This window comes from Crocodylus siamensis, chromosome 1 (assembly GCF_052110815.1).
Source record: "Crocodylus siamensis isolate JL-2025a chromosome 1, ASM5211081v1, whole genome shotgun sequence".
Taxonomy (NCBI): Eukaryota; Metazoa; Chordata; order Crocodylia; family Crocodylidae; genus Crocodylus; species Crocodylus siamensis.
The window spans coordinates 383,490,519-383,509,009 of NC_143395.1; the positions used below are offsets into that span (position 1 = coordinate 383,490,519).

Genomic DNA, 18,491 nt, shown 5'->3' on the forward strand with positions numbered 1-18,491 from the left:
CTGCAGAGCACTGAGTACTATATCCTCTTGCCATTGACAGACAGCTGTTTTGTGTTGACACCTGTAAATATGTTTCTCTTTGTGGAATGGCCATCTGCAATTCAGATATTTTGTTCAAAATAGTATAACTAGAAAAAAACACCCCGAACCTTAAACATTTGGTACGTGTGTGTGGGTGGGTGGAAAATTACCATTGAAAGGAAAATATTAATACACTTCCTTCACATGGAACTCCCATTGAGGAAGTTACTACTCAGTAGATTGATGGCAAGCACTCAGTGGATTGATGCAGCCTATAGTGTTGAAACTTGTACGGAGCCTGTCATTCACATTTTAGATATCATTGTTTATTTCCTTATTAATAAAGAATGGGTGAATCACTACTTTGCATGTTGCAGAATTTTTGGAAATCGCAAACGTTATTTTAAATGACAGAGTCTTTGATCACTGTTTACAAATATTAGTACCCTTTAGCAATTAAAGACTTAATACACCATCTGTAACCGTACCAAATGTTATAGCAAAAATTAGAGAAATTTCTGAGGAAAGAAAAGAGAAACACTTGGGAAATAGTTTGGGCTGATCCTTTTGACAAGGATAAGTTGCATGACATCTGTTGTGGAAACAGACATCATGAAGCAATAGGAAGTTGTTATCTCTATATCCAAAAACACTTAAGACAGTTCCTTCATCAACTGTTACATGAATGTACGCTTACTATGAGTTGTTGGAAACAGGTATCAGTAAAGCCTTACAGTGTCTTTTGATGTTCTTAACTATTACAAACTTCAGAATATCTTTATGATGTTATCTAAGACAATCTGTTTGGAAATAACTCAATATTTATAATTAAGAATTGCTCAATTCTGTTTAATAAATAAATAATATTTTTACATGTGAGCCCTCCAGATGTGCTTAAAAAAACCTCTGAGAGCTCAACTTCTTTGTGCTGATTAAATCTAAGCATTAATTAATGTTTATACAGTGCTTTGTAAGTGTAAAGTCTTATAAGTGCCAAGAATAATTATTATTAAATCTTTAAAAGTCAGATAGATGAAAGGCTAAACTCATATTGTTGTCTTTAAATAACAACATACAGAAGTTTTTCTTCTGGTTGTCTGATCCCCAAGTGATCTTTCAGTTTAATATTTATTTCATTGTATGCAGGCTTCAGTTCTCCACTTTAAATGGATGCATGTAATGGATATCTAACTATGAGGCAAGATTACTTAAATTCAGGCATCTCTTTCCTTAAGCAAAAAATTGATATATTCTAAATGTAATTTAATGACTTGAATGCTTCAAACAGTTACATATATGAGTAACCTACTCACATGAGCATTCCTTTTGTTTTAGATGGGAGTACTTATGTAAGTGGCTCCTGTCTGTGTGAATATTTGTGGGGACATGCTCTCACAGTTATACTTTATGTGGGTCATAATGCACTGAATAAACTATATTTTTGGTTTCTTGTATGAACTAAAACAAATGAAATACAGTAGTCCTTTTAGAAAGTTAATAATTTTTCTTATGACTTGACAGAAGATAGAAGTAGTTTCCTAAACTAAGGTGATGTAATTCAAGTCAATGAAATAAGAAGGGTGTGGAGAGGAAGAAGGAAGATGACCAAGAAAAGCTAACTGGTAAATAAAATTAAAAACAAAAATAGGACACCCCTTTGCAGGCACATAAAATGACGAACCATTAAGGAAGTATTTTTTCCGCAAGTGAAAATGTATTGCGTTTTTACCCTAGCTATGCCTTTAATAACACCATGTATTATTTATACAATGTTAATTATGTTCTTTATAATATCATGTAAGGAATGGAATCTTTAAAAAGGAATATGAATGAATTGGTTGAGTTGAAAATTCAAGTTGAAATCAGACTTGGTGAATCCATTAGAAAATTAAAATTTGGTTGTCTAAACATATTTACAATGATTTGTCTGTAGACTGATTTCTCTTTTTTTCCAACTTGACATGAAGTAAGTTTGCAAAAAGATTGACTAATGAAGCCTGACTGCATATTTCTAAAAGTGTTGATTAAAATCTCCAGATTTACTAGGTTGTCTGAATTATATGTAACTCATTAGAAATGTATATGTATTACATATTAGAGTACTTTCATATACATTTCATTAAAGTCTAAAAAATCCTTTTTGGTGTGTTGTAAATTGATGACCTATCCCAGTCCTTTTTTAAACAATTACACTTCTTACTGAATGTTCATTATGTCATGTCTTGTGTTGTCTCTGTCTGACAGCTGTAGTTTTGTAGTAAAAAATGTATCTAAAATGTAAATACACTTTTGGATAAAGTTTTCAGATAAACATTTTTGGTCAGCTTTTCCAAGGAGCTCAGTCCATATTAATTGGGCCAGATTTTTAAAAGTATTCATGATACAAGCTGCCAAGCTTTTTTGCAGATCTGGCCTCAGTGATGGGCTCTGTGCTCTGTTGAAGATCTGTCCTGTATTTAAATACCTGAATAGGAACTGAAATCTTTTAAACACCTGGCTTCAACTCTAGGTGCTGAGCCCTTAAAAAGTTGCCCCTGAACTTGTCTGAAAACTTGTCTGAATTTGAATGTTTCTTAAATCTCTTAAGAGATTATTCCTCAATAAGCACTTTATATGAATGACTGGTCATTTTTCATACATACAGTAATTAGTTAGCTAAATTTGGGGGCCTAAATATAACACATTAGCTGTAAAACTTGGCCCCATTAAAATCAATGACAAAACTCCCATTGACGTCAATAGGTCTAAGATTTCACACTAGATATGCTTAAGGATTCCTTAGTACCTTTATTAAAATGCCTTACAGAAAGCCCTTTTATTTAATAAACATATGCTATTAGTACTAACAAGTATGTGAAAGACCCTCCCTAATTTCATTACTAGTTTAAAATGCCTAATTGAACAACTCTGCACTTAAAAGAAAAGGACTATATTTTACAAATCAGGATCTCATGATCATAAAAAGTACTTGCTCTTACAAAAATGCTCTTTAAGTATGCCACTCTTAAAACTCAAAGGACTGTTGAAGAATGCTTTATATATGGACAGAAGCAGACTGTGAGAGAATAATATATACATGTACACAACAGGCATGATTAGTTTTTTCTAATGTGACTTATAAGATTGGTAACGTGCTCTTAACTCCCACCATCTTCATATAAATTAGTCTAATTTTAAAGATTGAACAGAGTAACTACAAATGCTAAGATGTAAAATGTTATATACCAAAAATATTAGTTCAAATTAATTTCTGGTATATATTTTAGTTAGCTTTTTCTTACTACTATTTTACATACCAGATCTGCAAATAAAATTTGAATAAACTACTTACTATATTCGTAGGTAGGACTGTAGCTTTTAAACTGCATATATCATGATGTGTAATTTTGCTAACAAAGCAGCTTGATCATTTTATAAGTAACCCTGCAATGCAAAGTTATAAAGAAATACAAAATTCAGTACCTGCTATCTGCTGAAGTTTTTTCCAATAGTCAACCTTTCTGCAGCTTAATTTTACACTGCCAGCTACTGTATTAAATGCTTTTACCTCCTTTAAAAAAAAGTATGTCAGCACAAGCCCAGACGAAACTCCAAATCCAGGAAAATAAAATTAACCATGCAGATCAAAGGCAGACGAGCACTGAGACCAAATGCCTGTAATCTGATCAGCGATCAGTTGTCATACATCAAAGGCAGTGCTTTGGAGAGGAAAAAGCTCCCTTTCCAGCAGGTAGTTGTCCTTTTAAATTCTGCCTTCAAATTCTTGAGTTCTTCTATTTAAAAATTGATCATTTTAGCTTTTTTCCTCTTCTTTGTGGTGAGAGAATGCACATGATTCTTCCATGCTTAGAGCTGAGTGGCTGTAGTTTTTTCAGTTCCCAAGCTGTGCTGTGGATTGTGTGTTGGAAAGCTTTCCCTAGTGCCAGCGGGTTCCGCTTTATCCCTTTCATCTTGCTGAACTGCAGATCCCATGACATCATTCAATGCTGTGGGACTGGTTAGAGAGCTATAATACAGCCTGTGGGGGAATAAAGCTAAAAAGCAACAAGGGTTTTCATGATTTCTAATCAGCTTAGCCTATTGTCACAAGCACAGGGCTCACTTCAGAGTTCCTATTATATGAAAGTTTCCTACCAAGAAGGAAGAAGAATGAAGTTAGAAGGTTTTTTGCATGATATCCATGATTATTTTGAAATAAATGTATTTTATAGCTTTATTCCTGACAAAAATAAACATTTGCAGAGAAACTTGCATGCCAGACACATGGGTTGATTTATTATAGCTGCCAAGCAATTACAAGAGACTATCCATAGACACTTCTAGAAATGAAAAAGCTACAATATAAAATTATAGTTTTAAGCCGACATAAAGGCTTATCATTTTTTTAATAGCTTGTCTCATTCCTATGACTCCAAAAAGATGATTTATCCTAGTGTAAATTAGCATTTGACTCTTTTGCATTAGTAATGATAAACCAAGAGATTAAAGCATATACTTATTTTTGTGTTCTCTTCCTCAGCTACTTATTGTGTAGCTTCTTACAAGATGTTTATCTGGAATGGATTCATTTCTCCTTCATGGCTCCTTGAGGTAGAGGAATCATAAAGCTGCCATAAGTGTTTCTGAGGAAACTTCCTGCGTGTGAGGCATTTCCTGGCAGGTGTGGAATCAAAGTAGTCACCTTTATGACCTTGGCACAGGAATGCTTGCTGGAGAATGGAGGGATTTGACCAGGGCTTTTCTACAACCAATTGATTCTGGCTCCTTAAAGATTACGGGTAATGAAATGAAAGCTAAGACAGTTCCCAATGCTGCTGAAACTTGTCTCAAAATGAATGGCCAAAAGTATATTTTACTTTTCCCTGATTGCTGAGCTTTGGCATGGGCTTCACTTTGACCATCTCTATAATACATATGTTATCATAAAGGGTGGTTATTAGCAGGGATCCAGGTTTTCCATTTCCCACAGAAAAATGTAATTTTCTCCTTTAAAGGAGAAAATGTGGGAAATCACCACTAGCCTTCCAGCCTGCAAGGAGCTGCTTGGGAGAGGGAGGATGACGAGTGGAGGTGGGGGGCACAATGTGCATGTGCATACACAGACACATGTGACCAGCATACAGCGAGGCAGGGTGGTAAGAGCAGCCCTGGCAGCTGGATACAGGTAGGTCTTTTGGGAGAGGAGATTGGAGGGCCAGGGCTTGGGGACTGTCCAGTGGGGCTGCGTGTGTGTGGTGGGGGATGGACGTGCATGCGGAAGGAATGTGCGTGGTGGGGGCAGATGCCTGCTGGCACTGGAGGGAAAGTGTCTGGTTACCAGGGTTGCGGCAGGGCAGGGGGGTCTGAGGCAGTGCTTGGTGCTACCAGTGAGCCCACCTCCACGCTGTTGCCAGCAGGGCTTCCAAGAGGCACCTGACCCTCCAGTGGGGGTGGGGGCAGGGAGGTCCTTCAGGGGCAGAAGGGCTAAGCCAGCAGTCCTGGGGACCCATGCCCATGCTCTCAGGGCAGGGGCGGGACAGCTAGGAGATGCTGCTGGGGGGGTGGGAGGGTTGCTTAGGTCAGCCTCCTCCTTCCTCCAGCCTGTGCTGGTGCCAGACTTACTCTACCACTGCCTACACAAGCCACAACCATTGCACTCCAGCCTAGGCAGGATGGAGATTGCCTGGAGCCCCTTGCTATCCTTCTGCTACCCACTGCATGGCCTAGGCCAGAGCCAAGCTTGGCTTCATGCTGCTGCTGTGGAGCGCAGCCCAAGCTGGCTGCACAGGGGAGTGTGTTATGGTGTCGCAGCTGCTGCCTATGCTTCTGCTGCACACCCCTCATGCTGGAGGCCATTGCCGCCATGTCCCCACAGACCACCATCCTGTGAGTCTGCGTGGGGCTGGGCCGGGGGGGCAACTGGGAGGCCCCTCTGGCAGGGCTGGGGGGGCAGGGGGCTGCAGGTCAGGAGTGAGTGGTACCAGGGAGCTAAGGCGATGGAGGGCTGTGGGTTGAGAGTGAGGGGCATTGGCAGGGCCAGGGTGCTGTGGGTTGGAAGTGAGGGACACTGGCAGGGATTGGGGACTACAGATTGGGAGTGAGAGGTGTCAGCATAGCTGGAAGGGGGGCAGGGGACTGTGGGTTGAAATTGAGGGGCACTGGCAGCAGTGCGGGGCTGTAGGTTGGGAGTGAGGAGCACCGGGAGGGGAGGGGACTGCAGGTTGGGAGTGAAGAGCACTGGCAGGGATGGGTGGCTGCAGGTTGGGAGTAAGGGGACTGTGGCTCAGGAGTGAGGGGCACCAGCATAATCAGGGCTGCTGCCCACCCAAAAATAGCTGGGGGGATGGCCACAGTTAGACCCACATCCTGGTGAGCAAAGGGGGCAGGGGGAACTGATTTTCCATACTAAAAAAAACAAAATCAAATGCAAAAATATATAGGTAGTTAAATTCTATTTTATTATAATGATTGAGGCACTGGTAGGCTTCCAATTGCCTTTGAATTGTAAATGTATCAATAAAACAGGGATGTGTACAACTAATACCTATATATATATAGTGATGTTTCCTTTTAATCATGGATGTGGATTTTTAATCATATGTGGATTTTGAGGGTTTTAGTCAGAGAATTTGGGATTTTTTTAACAGAGAAAACCAGGATCCCTAGTTATTATAACCAACCCTGCTGAATATCACTGAAGGTAGAAACAGGCATCTTTTGACACTGCATTTGTGCTGCCATAATTTTTTTATGGCAGTACAGATGGTGATCAAATAGATGCTTCTAGGTTTTGTCACACCATATCAGTGGCTATGATAAAATGTTGTGTAAGTAGTGCTGCTTTATTGAGGTGGATGTCTGTTTGCTGTGTGGTGGGAGAGTGCAGGCAGCCGGGAGTTAACTGCGCTCTCCAGCCACCCTGGGGCTCTGGGGCTTTGAGGGGCCTGATCCTGCACACCCTGGGAATTCCCATGCAGTATTGGGAAGCCCCAGGAGCACTTGCCCAGGTTTCTCTGCTTACAGAGACTGCCCTGGAGTATCTCCTGGTGCCTCTCCATAAGTAGGGAAAGTTGGGTTTCCATGTTTAACTAAGACCAGCCCTGGGATCTCTAGGTTCACATCTCCATAAGCAGGGACCCAGGGAATTCCCGGTGCCCTGTACCTCCATGACAGGATCTGTGTGGCCTTGTTCCTCCATATTAGGACCTATTCAGGCTTCCCATGCTTACGGAAATGCACCCCCGGAGAGTCCCTGCTTTCCACCCTGCCTCACACCTCTTTGCTAGGACTCACGCCAACCTGTGCTTCATGCAGAAGTATGGCCTGAAACAGGTTCTGGTGTGGAGACGTAGGGTGCTGGGGATTTCCCCATAGCTCATTCTTCTGCACCACTCCATGGCAGGACCCATGCTGCCCCATGCTTCTACTTCATGCATAGGTCATCATGGGACCTGGTGTGGGTCCCAGGAAGGAAGCATGGGGCAGCAAGGGACGTGGGGAATCCCTGGGCAAGGGGAACATGTCCACATCAGCCATAGCGGAACATGTTTTGCCACAGGTCACCTACTTCATTTGGTGATGACCTTTATTTTTACCCTAATAATGCTGTAGTAAATCTCTCCCTCTGTACTGAGTGCATCATATGCTTGAAGGCAAGTGCTATAAGCACTTCAGAGGTAACCCTCGGTGATTTCCTATAAAAACGTGCACGCTTTGAGTAAATGCAAATTATTAGGGCTAGTAAAAGGAGAAAGAATATAACTTAGTCACAATTTTCTTACTGTTAAAGGTAGAGATAAGCAAAAGCTCCTAACTTGCACCTAAGGCTGTCTAAAACAGGAGAAATGGAGTAAAAGGTTTGTTGGGATCCCTTCATGCTATCTTGCCCAAACACTGCACCCTGGATCTTCCTGTTGTGGCTTGTAGCTGGCTTTGTTCCACCTGTGGTTAGCTCTTCTTTTACCAGGTCTGTATACCCACCTTGTCTTTCTCTCTACTCTCAGTTGTTGGGCTGCTGCTTCTTTCACTCACATTCTCCAGATCTCTCCTAACCACAGTACTTAGTGACCTCATGGCATTCTTCCCTTTTCTGTAGTTGGAGAATATGGAGCCCTCTACTGGCTGGTGCTTTATTGAGATAATATACTAAGATATATATTCAATAATTAGGCAGCTTCATTACAGTGATAGTTTACATTTCCAAACACCTCTGAGGTGCTCTCAAAAAAGTTCTATATAAATTTCTGCTTTTTGGATATAGATGGTCCAAAACAATGTTGTGCCTGGCTAGCTGAGTTTTTGGTGATACATGTAACAGAAAAACTAAAAGAAGCACTAAAAGTATAAAGTATTATGTTACAGCTGTGAATCCATTCCCAAAGAATGCCCCTTAGAAAAAATATGTAGACAAACTGGGAGTCACAGTGCCTTTATCTAATTTCTACTTTTCACTCTTTTTTTGTATCCTGTCACCAAAACTGGTTATTCTTATTTTAACCTTACTTTAGAGCCTCCTTCTCTCTATACGTACACATTTTCTGGAAGATAACCCAGTGACAACTCTATTCATTGTCTCCATAAGTACAAGGCAGCTTGCCTGCACTGGAATGAATTGCGGCAGTGATGTGTACAGAGTTGAAAGAACTCTTCACTGTTCATTTCCAAGGTACATTCCTTTTAGAAATAATGATTGTTTGCAAAAAAGTAGCACCGTCAGTTCTCTTGGATTTAAATAAAAGCAAAAACTGAAAGGTTGTTAGAGGTCTTTGTTCTTTGTTTCATAAGCTTTAAAAAGACAGGGAAGATTAAGGTAGAAAACGTTAAAATACTAATAATAGTAATTGTACTTAACGCTTAAAAATGGTTTTTCATTGTGGAGCCCAACAATCTGAGTATCCCAGCCTCTCTCTCTTCTGTTGCTTCTTTGCAGCTGGATCAGAAGCTGTTATTAAATAGAGAATACTTTGTAATTATAGAGTACATCTCAAAATACTTTTGAAAAGTTGGTAATCATGACTGTTCCTGTTTTACACAAGTGAAAATTGATACGTGCAAAGATTACAAGCCACATCCAGGCAGATGCTTAAATTTTGCATAAATTCTACTTTGATTCTGTAGGCGCTTAAACTGTAAAGAGCAGTCCAGATTGGTCTGCTCCACAAGTAAACAACATTTCATAAGCACATAAGTTCAGGGAGCTCTATAATTCTGAACCAAAAACTTCCTGAGGCCCACAGGCCGGGGCTTCAGAAGCCATCCAGTTTGATCACCTAGGCACCTAAATACTTGCAATCTTGGCTGGTGCTAGAAAGGTGCCTAAGTCCCAGAGAGAGACTCAATCCAGTGTTATTTCTGTTTTTTAGCTAACAACTGTGTAACATAAAATGCCTAGAATTCTGGCCAGAAGGACCTGAACCCAAGCCTCCCCCTCCCAGAGGAATGCAGTAACCGCTAAGCTATAAAGATATGTTCCCTTATTTGTTCTTCCAGCCCTGTGACTCACTCCTGACTGCCCAGTGATTGGCTTCAGCAGGAGGGATAGACAGTGCCCTTACCATCACCCAGTCTATTCTAGCCCCATACTTAAAGCAGCAACTTGAATGGTGAGATGTGGATTTGAATCCCTTCAGGCTAAGGATGGCCTAGAACCCAGATCTCCCACTTCCTGGAGGAGTGCGCTAACCACTAGGATATAGGACAAAAGGGATATCTTCTCTAACCACTAGGATTTTAGGAAGTCAGGTGCCTGCTCTCAAAAAAAAAAGGAGTTGGTGATCTTGATGCAAGTGAATGACAGCATCTATTGCATATCCTCAGTCAGGGTCCTAAGCTTCTGAATGAGGAGTTAAGACTTTCTCTTGTGATTCCTTTGTCCTACTTGTGACCTCTAGGGCTGCCTATAAATGTGCTTGTTGGAGTTCTAATTCGAACGTGTTGGAGCAGATTTCGTTAATCGAGCCAGCTCCGTGTTCTAATAAGAATGCTACAGCATTGCTGCAGTATCACGTTCAGCCTCCGTACGTTTTAAAATGGCTGTGGGTGTTTTAGCTAATCCTTGTCAAATGAGGCTTAGATAAAGCAGGGGCAAGCAAAAATTTAGAAAATTAATATTTATCTGCAGCTGGGAACCAGATGGTGCTGAGCAGCCAGCGGGGGGGAGGGAGGGAGGGATTAATTTTTTAGGGGGCCTGTGGGATGGATAGGATGGTCTCAGGGGTCAGATCTAGCCTGTGGGCTATATTTTGCCCGCCATTGAGATAACGCATTCTGTGGCCATTTTTAAACATGTGGGGGCTTAATACATGCAACTGCGAGGCATTTTAATTAGAGTGGCTGCCTGGGAACTTTTCTAATTAAAACACCCCGCCACCTCTGAGCATGTGTATGGGCAGCCTATATGTCTCCTCTTTAAAAGTGCCTGCTTTTCCTCATTCATCTTGTAGAACACTTCTATTATTCAAAATAAGGGGTAAGGACACCTAAGTTTTCATTATGCTGAAATGTAAGCACCTAGATCTCATGTAAATGTAATCTAGATGTGGCCCTAAATTACCTGTATTCGGTCCTGTAGAAAAGCACTTAAGAACATGTGAGTTATGTTAAACTTGAAATCAGTGGGATGCACACTAGATGCGATTCCACACCATTGAAGTCAATAGCAGTTTAACCATGGATTTTAATTGGAGTCATAGGATGCTACTTTTTTGTTTAAAGTGTGTATTTGATTGGATCAAGGCTGTACAGAATAATTATCCAACTGTCACAATGCAGGGTCCCCAGGGATGGCCGTTATGTTCCTAGGGCTTTGTGACCATGCCGGCTCCACCTTATGGGCGCCTTCTAATCTTGTCTGCCACATCTTGTTGGTAAAAAGAACAAATAAGAAGGCTGCCCTCAAGTTACAGCTCAGTCATGGTCCTTACAGATTCCTCTAAACCCCGGAGGTTATTGGACCCCTTGATGGGCCCCACCCCAAGTAAGTGACTCATGGGACACCCCAAGCCTTATGGGCTAGATACGTGGCTCTAAAACCTCCCCTTTACCATGCCCCATGCCTCACAGGTGGAAATTAAATACTGTCCCTTTTTATGAGGGCTCAATCTAGCTTAGCCTCCTGTCATCACTAGGCCCTGGGCCCCTGGAGCAGTGCCCTTCTTGGCACTGGGGTCTCCACTGCCCCCATAGCAGTGCCCTCTCCGGGAATGGAGTCTCCACAGCCCCTGTAGTGGTGTCCTGGGGTCTCTATGCCCAGTCACTGGGCCTTCTCTGGCACTGGGCTCCCTGCAGCCCTATCTCCATGCCCTCACTGGTGCCGGGCTCACTGCGGCCCTAATGAGGGCTTCTCCTCCCCAAATAGTCTCATCCTGGTCCACTGGTATACAAACAACCACCAAAATATGAGGCCCTGGGCTATAACATAATGCAAACAGTGCAGGGTGCATTCTGTCTCTTTAAAAGAGGCAAACTTCTCGAGCATTAAGTACCTCGCAGCCCAGGGTACCTAATGAGCTCCTGGAGCCCCATTAGTCCTGTAATCAGCATATCAGGTAGCCACAGCCACTCTGGGCAGTTCTTCACTACAGGAGCTTCTTCCCCTGGCAGCTGTTGGGGAACTAGCAGCCTCTAGTCCCAGCCCTGGGACTCATATCTGCCCGGGGCCCTGCCTTCTTCCCGTCAACTGACTGGCTGCAGGTGTAGGGTAATTCCCTCACTAGCCTGCTGACATGGTAACTTGCACCTGTGGGGTTTCTGTCTGGCTCCTAGGGCCCTCTCTCTACGCAGTTTCTGCCCTTAAAGGAGCAGGCACCTTAGTGCCCTGGAACACAAACCTTTAATATAATGACTTTGCATATGCTTGTTAGTAGATAAAAATTAAGTCTTGTACAAAAGTCTTTTTAAAAGTAACTTACAGTGGACATATCTATACAGAGACATTTGTAGCAGCTTGGGGCAAATCAGTCTGTGCAGGGCCCAGACATGGTGGTGAGGGGGGTGGGGGGTGGCATGTGGCCGGACATGAAACCAGTCTGGCTCCACAGGGCCCCCCAAAGTGCAGGGCCCAGGGCAGTTACCCCAATTCACCCCCTCCCCTCCCAAGGGATGACCCTGCATCTACACGTGCAGAAAATTCAGGCTCATTATACTGGTCCCCCTGCGTTAATCTAAACATGTGACTTGGAAGCACATTTGCTCCTGATGGGCACAGTTCAGGTTAGGGCTGCTCCTGCCCTGCTTTGCCTCCTCCAGCAGGCAGGGGTAGCTCCAGGCTCCCCCATGTGCCAGCCCTGTGCTGACAGGGGGCACAGGGGGCTGGTTCCAATCTCTGTGGGGCAGAAGAGTGCTGTTCCAGTTGCTGGGCAGCTGCCACCCAGCCATGTGGAGATCAGGATGGGTTCTGAACTCTATGTGGTTGGGAGGCAGCTGCCCAGCCACTGGGACATCTCTCACAGCCATGTGGAGATCACGCCTGGTCCTGATTTGCTCCCAGTCAGTATCTGTACATGCGCTTTCATGTATTAGTTTAATGTGCTGATTTCTAGTACCTGTATCTATGGGTACTAGAAAATGGTGCATTAGACTAAAGTACTATGCACTAAATGTTGCGCATGTGTAGACACTGACACATTAAGGAGGAATACCCATTCTCATCAATTGGTAAAGAATCAGAGGAAGAGCACTCTGAAGTGCTTTGGGCTAGGTTACAAGGCAGTCAAGGGGAAAGAGACTTAACAGTGGGGGTCTACTACAGACCTCCCAACCAAGGGGAAGAGCTCGACCAGGAATTCTTAGGTCAGCTCACAGAGGTAGTGAAGTCTAAGGATGTGGTAGCCATGGGGGACCTGAACTTCCTGGACATCTGTTGGGAAGAGCAGTCAGCTAGGTCTGACTGCTCACGTAGGTTCTTAGCCAGAATGCAGGACCTCCATCTAACCCAGGAGGTGCACAGCCCCTCCAGGGGAGACGCTTATTTGGACCTGTGCTGGCCTGGTGAGGGGGCTGCGGGTGCTCAACCACCTGGGCAACAGTGATAATCGCCTGCTGGAATTCACCATCCAGCACAAGGTGGTAAAGGCCTCTGCAGCAAGGCAGCAGCCCTAGATTTCAGGAGGGCAAACTTCAATGAGCTAAGGAGAATAGTCGGGGAAGCACTGAGGTCCCAGATGGGAGGGGAGCCAAGTGTCCAAGGAGAGTGCTCACTCCTCAAGGAGACGATCCTCCAAGCCCAAAGGGAGGTAATCCCACCAGGGATCAAAGGGAGAAGGAGGCCACACAAGCCCCCATGGCTCACCAAAAGCATGCGGGAATGTCTCCTAGCTAAAAGGGAGGCGTACACCCAATGGAAAGGAGGGGACATCACCAGGGATGACTATACTGCAGTTGCTTGGGGATGTAGGAAGGCCAAGGCAGAGATGGAACTGGGACTAGCTTCCCAGATTAAGGACAATATGAAGTCCTTCTTTAAATACATAGGGGGTAAAAAGAAGGTTCCGGGTAATGTGGGGCCCCTGCAGGACACGTTAGGAAATTTGGTCATCACACCAGACGACAAAGCCAACATATTTAACGATTTCTTTGCCTCCATCTTCCTAAGCAGGGACCGGAACAGCCACCCCCCCCCCCCCGCTGGGCCCCCCTCAGGCCCCAGGGGAGGCGCACCTAGGCCAAGGGTTAGTGAGGAACTAGTTAGGGAGCTTCTGGAGGGACTGGACATATTCAAGTCAGCCGGTCCAGACAATCTCCACCTTAGAGTACTAAAGGAATTAGCTGAGGTCATTGCGGGATCCCTGGCATGGCTTTACGAGCACTCGTGGTGCTCTGGCGTGGTGCCAGAGGACTAGAAGAGGGCCAACGTGGTTCCCATCTTCAAAAAGGGTAAGACGGAGGGCCTTGGAAACTATAGGCCAGTTAGTCTTACTTCGATCCTAGGCAAGCTGTTCGAGAAAATTATGCTGGCACACATCCGTGAGGGGCCAGCAGGGGATTTCATGCTTAGGGGCAACCAACACGGGTTCATCAGTGGCAGGTCCTGTCAGACCAACCTGGTGGCCTTCTATGATCAGATCACCAAATCCTTAGATGCAGGGGTAGCAGTGGTCATAGTCTTCCTGGCCTTTCGGAAGGCCTTCAACACTGCCTCTCACCCTGTTCTCATTAAGAAACTGGGGGACTGTGGTGTCGACACCCACACAGTCAATTGGGTTGCCAACCGGCTGGAGGGCCACACCCAGAAAGTGGTGGTGGATGGGTCATTTTCAACCTGGAGGGATGCGGGCAGTCGGGTTCCACAGGGCTTGGTCCTGGGGCCCACACTGTTCAACATCTTCATCAGTGACTTGGACGAGGGGGTAAAAAGCACCCTGTTCAAATTTGCTGATGACACTAAGATGTGGGGGGATGTGGGCACGCTAGAAGGGAGAAATAGGCTGCAATCAGACCTAGACAGGTTACAAGGGTGGGCGGATGAGAATAGGATGGGATTCAACACTGACAAGTGCAAATTATGCACCTGGGAAGGAACAACCAGCACCATACCTACAGGTTGGGGAACTCCCTTCTTGTCAGTACAGAAGCAGAAAAGGATCTTGGAGTCATCATTGACTTCAAGATGAACATGGGCCGGCAGTATGGGGATGCAGTCAGGAAGGCCAACCATACCTTGTCATACATCCACATATGCATCTCAAGCAGGTCCAAGGAGGTGATCCTCCCCCTCTATGCGGCACTGGTCAGGCCACAGTTGGAGTACTACGTCCAGTTCTGGGCGCTGCACTTCAAGAGGGATGTGGACAACATGGAGAGGGTCCAGAGGAGGGCCACTCGCATGATCAGGGGGCAGCAGGGCAGGCTTTATGAGGAGAGGCTATGGGACCTGAACCTGTTCAGCCTCCAGAAGAGAAGGCTGAGCGGGGATCTAGTGATCTGTTACAAACTAGTCAGGGGGGACCAGCAGGCACTGGGGAAGTCCCTGTTCCCCCGAGCACTCCCAGGAGTGACCAGGAGTAACGGTCACAAACTGGTAGAGGGTAGATTTAGGCTGGATATCAGCAGGCGCTACTTCCCTGTCAGGGCGGCTAGGATCTGGAGGTCTTTAAGAGGAGGTTAGATGAACACCTTGCTGGGGTCATTTGACCCCAGTAATCTTTCCTGCCATGGTGGGGGGTCGGACTAGATGATCTAGAAACTATGAAACATTACTGTGTGCTAGATTAGTCTAATGCACAGTAAAGCATCCCATGTAAACATACCCAGTGTGTCTCAACAATAAAGGGTTGTTTTTAAAAAAAAATTGTTATGTGCTGTTTCTGAAATACTTAGTATATAAACTAGACATTAGCATACTGGACTGAGAATCACTAAGTTGTGGTTCTATGAAAGTTGTGGTTCTATGCCTAGCTTTGTCACGTGTTTGTGACCTGGGGCAAGTCATTTAACTTTACTAGGCAAGATCCTCAATTTTCTGCCTGTTTAATATTGTGAGGATAATTAAGTTTCTAATAGGGTATTGAACTTTCATTTGTGAGCTCAAATTACCACATAGAAAATATTTATTTCCCAAAACAAACCAGTGCAATGTTTCAAATGCCTCTGAGTTTTTAAGTATACTTTTAAGAGTAATAGGCTTTCCTGGAACCTTAGTATGCTTTTCAGGTGACTAAAAGCAACCTTTGGCTGTGCTCTCATATGCCATCCAAGGAATGCACGAATAGCACTGGAATGCATTCATTCACGGTTGTATTTTATTGCTTAATTAAATAAGAAACTAAAACATCTTCCCATTTAAGATGGGCTTAATGCTCTTGTACTAAGAGAATCTATTGTATCTTGATAGCAGCTAAATCTGTCTGCAGCAGCTTGCAAACCTTAATAATGTAACATTCTTTTCAAAAGTACTGGTACAATTGTCAATGAACGGACTTCCCCAAGGCTATTGGAGCTAGATCAACAATGTTATGGTAGGTAAAATGGGAGGATCAGATAGATTCAAGGTTTTGAAACTTGTAATTCAGGAGCCAAGAGGATGTTTTTAGAACTATTTTTTCTCATCCTACCCTATATAAATGTTATCTTCACAATAGTGTGCCTTTCTGTTAGGAATATTTTAATTATTATTTAATATTTATATTGTTGGAGCACCTATCCTTCACCTGGTTAGGATATATTGTGTAAGGCGCTATGCAAAAATATAATAAATGATGCCTTGGTTCAAAGAGCTTAGGGTTTAAAAGGCAAGATGTAACAATGTGTGGATAAGGCAAAAAAAGAAAATCCAGGCCAGGTACTGTAAGACACATGTGATTAGTTGTGCAGTAGCAGCAATCACTATCAGCTACCTGCCTAGCCATTGTCAGAACATATGCTTATAAATATTTCATTTTGGCAAATTATACTAGCAGAATAATTATATCAAAAATACTTTCAACTAAAAAAATAGTACTTAGACAAAGTGATGTTTACTTTAGGTAGTAATTATTAACTCTAGAGATACCTTAATTACACCTTCAGAAACATGATCCCATCTGTATCTTCAAACAATTTCTCCATTATTTTCCCTGCTGAGTTGAAAATCGCCTCTTTTTTTAAACCTTCCTCTCCTTTCAGTCCATTTTATTCAATTTTGGCTCCTTTTTTCAGTCTATATCATCAAAGTTGGTGTGGAACATTTTCTGTTCATTTTCCTCCGCAAGTTCTGAAATTGGTGACACCAGTGCTTTTTTTAGTGTTACACCTTCTTAGCTTTTCACGTTTTTCACATCTCTTCTAAAATAATTCTTCTTCTGCCATTATTTTTTTAACATTCTATTTCTACATGGTTGGTGATTTGAGATACAGTTTGCATGAAAGCTGCCATGCCATGTAGGACCCCAGTTAAGCATGGTATTTATGCCTAACTTCAAGTATGAGAGAAATCCTACTTCAAGTGGTGGGATTATTTAGGTGCTTAAAATTAGGCCTAACATTGTAAATACAACAGTTGAGATCCTCAGCTGACCTCACGACCTCAGATAATCATAGAATCAGAGAGCAGAAAGAATCTCATGGGTCATCTAAGTCAGCCTTTTGCATAAATACAGGCTGTGCTATTCATAAACCATACCTGACACGTACTTATTCAGCTTCTTAAAAATTTCCAAGTAAATCCTACAACTTCCCTGGGCAGCTTGTTTCATTGTCTTACTATTCTAATAATAACACTTTTTTCTGAGATTTTATCTACATCTGTTTGGCTGCAGTTAAAACCCATTGCTTCATGTCCTGCACTCTGTTTCAAGAGAGAACAGTTGTTCTTCCTCTTCTTTATGGCAACCTTTCAAATATTTGAAAACTGCTATCAGGTCCCCACTTAATCTCCTTTTCTCCAAACTAAACATACTTAGTTCTCTCAACCTTTCCCTGTATGGCTTGCATTCCAATTCCTTTATCATCTTTGTCACTTGTCTCTGGATCCTATCCAGTTTCTGTATATCTTTTTAAAATTGCAGAGCCCAGAACTGCACGCAAGTTCCAGCTGAGACCTAACAAGCATTGGGTAGAATGATATTACCTCCTTTGTCCTACATACAATAAGCCTATTGATGCAGCCTAAAATTGCATGTGTGTTGGTTTGTGACAGCATAACATTGCTGCATTGCTGACTCATGTTCAATCCGTGATCTACCATAATTCCCAGATCCATCCCAGCAACACTACTGCCCAACTGGTTGTCTCCCATCTGTATGTATGCATGTTTGGTTTTAGTTTCCTAGGCATAACATCTTACATGTGTCTTTGTTGAATTTCATTTTCTTGTCTATATTCAGGTTCTCTGATGTGTCAAGATCCTTTTATACCATCGCGTCATGGAAAAAGAGGGCTGCAAGGGACATCAGGAGGTCATCTCCAATCTCTGGCTTAAGACTGGATCATCCCTGTCTAAATCATTTCATCCAGTGTTTATCTAACCTTTTTAAAAAAAACTTCCAAGGATATAAACTCCATAGTCTCTCTAGGTAATCTGTTCCAGTGCTTAACCATAGAAAACTTTCCTAACGTCCACCCTCAATTTCCTATGTTGAAATTTAATCTTATTTCTTGTCCTGTCCTCTACAGCCACAGAGAAGTGTCTTTCACTTCTTTTCTAACCACTTTTCATATATTTGGAGACTGTTATCAAATCCTGATGTTTTCTCTTCCCCGGAATAAATAATGTCTTCCAACATTTCCTTGTAAATCATGTTTCTTAGACCTCTGTTCATTTTTGTTGCTTTCTGCTGGTCTCTTTTCAATTTGCTTTTGTCTTTTTTGAAGTGTGGTGCCTAAAACTGGACTCAATACTGCAGATGAGACCTCACCGCTGCTGAATTTAGCCTATGAATCACTTCCCTTGAGCTGTAGGCAGCACCCTTGCTAATACAATCCAGTATGTTACCAGCTTGTTCCAAAAAAGAAAAAAGAAGAACCTACACTTGACTTATATGCAGCTTGTGGTCCAATATAATGCCCAGGTCCTTTTC

The 18,491-nt window shown here is 43.1% G+C and overlaps 1 protein-coding gene and 1 long non-coding RNA gene across 5 annotated transcripts in view; one reads left to right on the forward strand and one right to left on the reverse strand.

Moving 5' to 3' along the window:
• The window catches only part of TNFRSF19 (TNF receptor superfamily member 19), a 93,613-nt gene extending 89,540 nt beyond the window's left edge, over window positions 1-4,073 (reverse strand). Inside the window, exons 1-2 of one of the 4 annotated variants that reach the window (XM_090028800.1) lie at window positions 3,569-4,073; window positions 3,353-3,444 (exon numbers count right to left, since the gene is read on the reverse strand). In XM_090028800.1, coding sequence (XP_089884926.1) covers window positions 3,353-3,389 — 37 coding nt within the window. In that variant the 5' untranslated portion in view covers window positions 3,390-3,444; window positions 3,569-4,073. Of the gene's footprint in view, window positions 1-3,352; window positions 3,445-3,483 lie in introns of all 4 variants that reach the window. The other 3 variants (XM_090028794.1, XM_090028831.1, XM_090028809.1) reach the window with 3 other exon arrangements.
• LOC149875167 (uncharacterized) lies at window positions 1,279-18,202 on the forward strand. Its single transcript, XR_016439303.1, has 3 exons — window positions 1,279-1,643; window positions 4,541-4,799; window positions 17,799-18,202. It is a non-coding gene; the product is annotated as an uncharacterized LOC149875167 (long non-coding RNA).
• Window positions 18,203-18,491: the final 289 nt, after the last annotated feature.